This window comes from Athene noctua, chromosome 11 (genome assembly GCF_965140245.1).
Source record: "Athene noctua chromosome 11, bAthNoc1.hap1.1, whole genome shotgun sequence".
NCBI lineage: Eukaryota > Metazoa > Chordata > Aves > Strigiformes > Strigidae > Athene > Athene noctua.
The window spans coordinates 5,528,331-5,534,330 of record NC_134047.1 but is presented as its reverse complement, the minus strand read 5'-3'; the positions used below and the strand labels follow the sequence as shown (position 1 = coordinate 5,534,330).

The following is a 6,000-nucleotide window of genomic DNA, read 5'->3' as shown; positions in this document are numbered from 1 at the left end:
GTTTGGGGGTTTTTAATGCTAAAAAAAATAGAATTCAGAGGGAGGGAGGAAAGGTTTGTTTTAACTCATGGGAATTTTGCCAGTTCTTGAAGGCTGCATTTCAAGCATAACTATTTCTCCATGCACTCTGAACGCTTCCCTTTCCGAGGGTATTGGCATGTTTGTGGCAAAAGCAACCAAACTTACTAGCTAGGCACATGGTGAAAGATAGCATATGAAAAAATAAAATAAAATAAAATAAAGATCAGTCGTTTCTGTTCTGACATTCCTTACTCAAAGCCTTGATGTCACAGCAATAAGCTAAGCATGAAAGGTAGCAGACTCCTTCCTTGCATGAGGCCCAGCAACACCAGCTGTGAAATGCACACATAGAAAGGCTCTTTTATATTATATATACAACTGTAATCCAGAATAAATAGTACTGTTGGGACTTATAAGTGTATTTCAGCTTGGTTGTTGTTGCTTGTTACGGCTGGAGATGGCTTGCTTTTCATCCCTTCCGTCCCACCCTTGGACGCATCGGTGAACAGCAACCTGGGAGTCCGGAGTGTCAGCAGTATCCTTTTGTACTCCTTCCGGAAATTCTGGTTAAGAAGCCCATAGATCACAGCATTGAGGCAGCTGTTAAAATAGGCCATAAAATAGCTCAGGACAAAAAGCCATTCTGGAATATGTGGCTGCACTTTTGAAGGATTAATTGAAACAGCAAGGCCAATAAAGTTTAATGGTCCCCAGCACACAGCGAAAAGCACAAAAACCACAAACATAGTCAAGAAATTCCGGATGTCAGCTGCTCTGAGCTTCTGCTTGCAGTCTTGTCTTACCCGGTGTTTGACTTGAATTACCAAAATCCAGATCCGTAGGTAGCAAAACGTCACGATGGACAGTGGGACGATGAAGTGAACCACCACCACTGTGATGGTGTATGATGTACTCACTGTCTGGGCAAAGGTGCAGGAGTAAATCCGGGGGTCATACTGCAAGGAGCCAACAAAGAAGTTTGGCACAATTGCCACTACTGTGAGTATCCAGGTCAGGCAGAGATAGCAGCAAGTGTTCTTCAGGTTGAAGAGCTTATCGTACCGAAGGCTGTGGCAGATGTAGCAGTAGCGGTTGATTGCAATCGCTGTGATGTTGAAAATGGACCCAATGACACTTAAGCCCATCAGGAACCCACTTATCTGGCAGTGAACGTTTCCCATGGTCCATCCATTATGGAAAATGGCACTCAAGATCAGAGGATATGGATAAACTGCAACTACAAGGTCTGCAACAGACAAACTGACGACAAAGATGTTGCCTACAAAAAGGAGAGAGACGATGAGAGGTTAGTGTAGGTCCAGATAGACAATTCACAACTCAGAACTCCTCTTTAGGCCTAACTCTTCTAATGGGCTTCACTCTACCCTCCACTGAGGATTTGAAATCCTAGAAAATAAGACTTTGCTCTACCAGTGGCAGCAATGGAAAATAACTAGGCATGATTAACGTGCATATTCCTTCTTAAGAAAATTCTAAACTGGAAGCGTTACCCTTAACTCAGCTATGGCTGTGGGTCAGGTTCCCGTGTCCCTCTAAGTCATGTAAGAGAAAAAGATTTTGCTCACCTTGTAAATCAGCCAGCATGGCTGTAGTCACCAGGCAGCCACTAGCATTTGCTGTCCTGCAGAGAACTTAATTCCTTTAAATACTGTATAGGACACAATACTTTCTGTAACATCACATAGTGACACTTTACATAAGCTTTGTCCATCATGGGCCAAAGAATTGGGGCAGGCAGGTTAAGTTTTCAAGTGATTTATTCATTGCACTGACAGCAGTTGCACAGGAAAGGTATTTTTTGGTCTTCTGCATGTGAACAGGTATATTTTCAACGGAATTTCTGCAGTGTTCATGCTAAGGAGCGTGTGTTCTTCTGGGACCCATGGTTCAGCCAGTCTTTATGGGCTTATCTTATTTGGTATGTTTTCATGTTCCTTTAATATTAAAGTTTTTCAATGCAATACGGAAGGTCAGTCACTCCTACACTGTCTGGGCTGGGCGGGGAATATGATCAATAAGCTGATGTCAGCCATCCTTGCAGAGTGTATGTTGCAGGTTGTTCATTTAGGCTCTAAAATGGAGAGAGTTAAGAGTCTGTGCAAATATAAAATAATTTAAGCCTTGCTGGACTGAAAATGGCACATTGTGTGGGACAACACCAGCCTCCAATGACCTGGGCAACCAGTGACTTGCTAACGGCAGTTACTACTCATTTTATGAGTCTGGTTCATTTTTAGTTATGCAAAAACCCCTTTCTGTTAGTTTCCCAGTCAGAATAGAGGAATGCGTTAAGAAAGGGACCTCGAGTTCTTTTAGTTTAACTACAGGATCAGCTATAATGTTGAAAAGGACATCTATCAATACTCAGCTTTTTGATGACTAGACAAATTGTCATTTCAGGAGGAGCTCAACATTGCAGTTATAGGACAGCACTCTAGAAAAATCAGCTGCTTTTCCAGATACACCTTCAGGTCTATCTGCAGTGGCAGGAAGTAAAATATTTCTAGAGTGCCAGTAAAGGCTATGTTTAACACATTTAAGGTGTTAACACCTATGCCCCTAAGTGTCATAGGCAACATCCCATCCAACTGATCACGGTTCTCTTCAAACCCTCATATCCTGCTGTCTACTAGATTATATGAAAAAAAGCACTAGGAAGAGGTCTTTTTCAGTAGTACCCATTAAAGGACTCACTGAGATTTCAGTTCAGCTAGGTCACTGGCTTCAGTATTTGGAAAACATACCCAGAGGCTGGCAGAAATCACAGCTGCATTGCCATTGCAGTTGGCTCATTGCTGTGTTTTTTTGACAACAGAAACTATCAGGACAAGTCAACAGTTCATATCAGGCAGCAGAGTCCACTTCACGCTGACTGGAAAACAGACCAGACTTGAGAATAACCCGCAGCAGTGTGGAGCTGAAACAGCTGACACAAAGTGCCTTTTAAAAAGAAGTATTAGCAGAGGTCATGCGAAGTGCTGAAATCTTTTCAGAGAGGGGTTTCACATACACAGGTTTACCACAGCACACAACTTCTGTGGCTGCTGTGCCTCAGTGCTGCTTTTTTGCTGATTTAATACCTTACTTGGAGCCTTTTAAAATGCAGTCACTGAACCTGGTCCCCATATAATTAACTCCATACCCACTGTCAAGGGCAAAACCACCTGTGGTCAGGCTTAGTGCTCATGCAGGCACCCTAGAGAGGGAATGCTCTTCAGAGAAACTTCTATTCATTTGATCAAAAATGAATACACACTTCAACAAAAAGCAAAATGTGTCTCCAGCACCAGAATTTCCTTTTGGAAAGCTTTTCCAAAAAATTTTCAAGACAGAAAAGCAGAGACAGAGGGGTATCAGCAACCCAATTAAGGAGACTTTCAGAGGATGCTAGAGACAGATTCCACTGATGGCACCACAACCCTCCCTCTTCACTGGACCTGTCCCACTTGGATACATATTTATATACACAGGTGTCTGGAGAGCAAGCCTCTGCATTTGCTGGGAATGAAAGCCACATTCAACAACCTGTTCTGAATCAGGCAAAGCAGAACAAAGCTGGATATTCCCTACTTAAGATAGCACACCAGTGGATTTCAAAGCTTAGCAAAGTCATAGGGAAAATTATTAGCCTCACCACATCACTGCCAGCTGCTGGGAGCATTCTGTCAGTCTTTCTTCATCAACTCAAATAGTTGGAAGAAAGTAAAAATATAGGAGAAAAAAAAAATCTATAAAAAATATTCACAGGATGGACTTAGTAGTTCAGTAGTTGACACAACTTCATTGCATGTTGCTCCAGCAGGGAAAAAATGAGATGGTTTTGTCAAGACAAGAATAATCTCCTCCTTTACTTGGAGAGCAAACCTGCCATCCTCTGCTCTGTGCTTTCACCTTGCAGTCTTGGCTCTCCTATCAGCTAGAAGGCTATCGCCCTGGCAGGGTGTCAGGTCCCTGAAAATAAGGTCAGAAAGGTTCACTCAGTACTATTTCACAGAAACAAACTCCTCTTCCATTTTATTTGGCCGTGTGGTGAACTCCACATTTTTCTTCTGGTGAGATGAACATGAAGGTCAGACCCATATAATAGCCACTTGTTAGGCAGTCCTGAAAATTTTTTAATGACTGAGTACTGAGAAAAGGGGGCACACTGCATGCTTACAAAGCAGAACATGTCCTTCAAAGTATGGGAACGGGCTGCTGGCTAATTATAAAAATAAGAGTAACTTTAATTAAAAATTGCTTCAGCCTTGCAATCCTCAATTTGCTATGAGGCCACTGTGTGCTGCGCCCTGCAGCCAAAGGCTCTTGTCCTTGTCCTCTGTAGGATGAGATTGGACCCTCACTCCCAAAAACATTGCAGAATGGGGAGCCATCTAATTTGTAGCTTTTAGGCAATGTAAAGAGCAGTCTTCTGCCACTGATCTTCACTACTGTATTTTTTTACATTTTTCCACTACAAAACAAAGGAGTCCTGCCCATAAATAATACCATCAGGACTTTATCTCACATTTTAAATCATCTGCTTCTGTGACACTATTTTCAGATGTATTTTTTTCTCTTTGTTGGCATGTGACTGTATTTCCTTATTAGCTTTCACATTTTCCATCCTGTTTTTAACTTCTACTTGGTGTAACTTGGTTTGTGTGCCACTGTGCTCCATCCCCCAGTTAGAGTCATACATGAAGAAGCATGAGAAAGTCAAGTCTGTCACAAGCACTCTAGTAATACAGACTTGGCCACCTTTCCAGAGAAACTTTTAATCTTCTTACATTACAGAGGTCCAACACAAAGCTATAGGTTTAGAGGTATGATACACTGTTCACAGTGTAATCCACAAATTGTTTGAAAAAAAAAACCCAACACAAACCAACCTTAAAGCCCAGCAGCAGAGCAGATTATAAACATGTGTGAGTAATACAAAAGGGAATTTATCCCAGAACATCTTCTGCCCTAGTACTGCTGCCTTTGAGCTCCCCTCCTCCCTCCCACACTCCTGTAATACTGTTTCTGCTCACTCCAACAGCCTGCTCCTGTATTCCAGCAGTTCCTTGACCCTGACTCTCATTTTACCTGGATTATCCAACAACACAGGTTATCTGAGGATTTATTGTCAAGTCCTGGTGCTAGGAAATGTCGAAATACCGCAATGAGTTCTGCAAATCAATAAACCACGTACATAGAGGTGTTCAATGACAGGCTGCCCTAACAGCACCTGACTTTCATACAAAAGCACATCATTCTTCCACAGAGATTAACTGAGAATTGCTATACAAATACAAGGGTCATTGTCCCCGCCTGCCTCCAGAGGCTCTCAGAAATCCCTCGGTACACAAGCTCCAGTTGCAGAGATCTGCTGTTCCCACACAAGAGCTGGAGGCTGTCCTTTAGTATACATGGGCTGTGGTTTAGATATCTTGAACATAGACACAGGGTTAAAAGGGGAAGGGGGGAGAAGGGAATGGAGGCAAAATATTTTTCTGAAAATTAGCTATTTTTCTACATCTCAAAATGTCCAAACCAAGCACCCAAAACTCCTGTTCTCTGTTATCCATATAAAGCTCTCTTACACTCACATTCCATGCTGAAATACCACAGAACTGTTTGCTTCAGGTTAACAAGATACAGATGTTCAGTGCAGCCTGAAGTTAACACTGTTAGCTGTGAACCCAATCCTGAAATTTAAATGTCCTGAGTGACAGGAGTGGCTTCAAAGCCAAGAGTTTTGCAGATCAACTTCTGCTCGTCTGGCAGAGTCCAGCTTCAACTGATGGAAGTTGAAAAGGGGGAAGGGCTAAAGAGGGCTTTACTGTCCGGGTTGCCTCTTCCTGTCAGCCACCTTGCAGCCCTCTGAGCTGTGCTCAGCACAGCATTTTAAGGCACACAAACCTGCATACAACAGCCTCAAGGCCAGCAGGTGAGAAGCTGACCCACAAGAACAATGGACATGAGTGCCATGGG

At 42.7% G+C, this 6,000-nt stretch overlaps 1 protein-coding gene across 1 annotated transcript in view; it reads right to left on the bottom strand.

The window, feature by feature from the left end:
• Window positions 1-431: 431 nt before the first annotated feature.
• GPR50 (G protein-coupled receptor 50) overlaps window positions 432-6,000 on the bottom strand; it is a 43,874-nt gene continuing 38,305 nt past the window's right edge. The window contains exon 2 of the mRNA XM_074915161.1: window positions 432-1,300. Coding sequence (XP_074771262.1) covers window positions 432-1,300 — 869 coding nt within the window. The remainder of the gene's footprint in view (window positions 1,301-6,000) is intronic.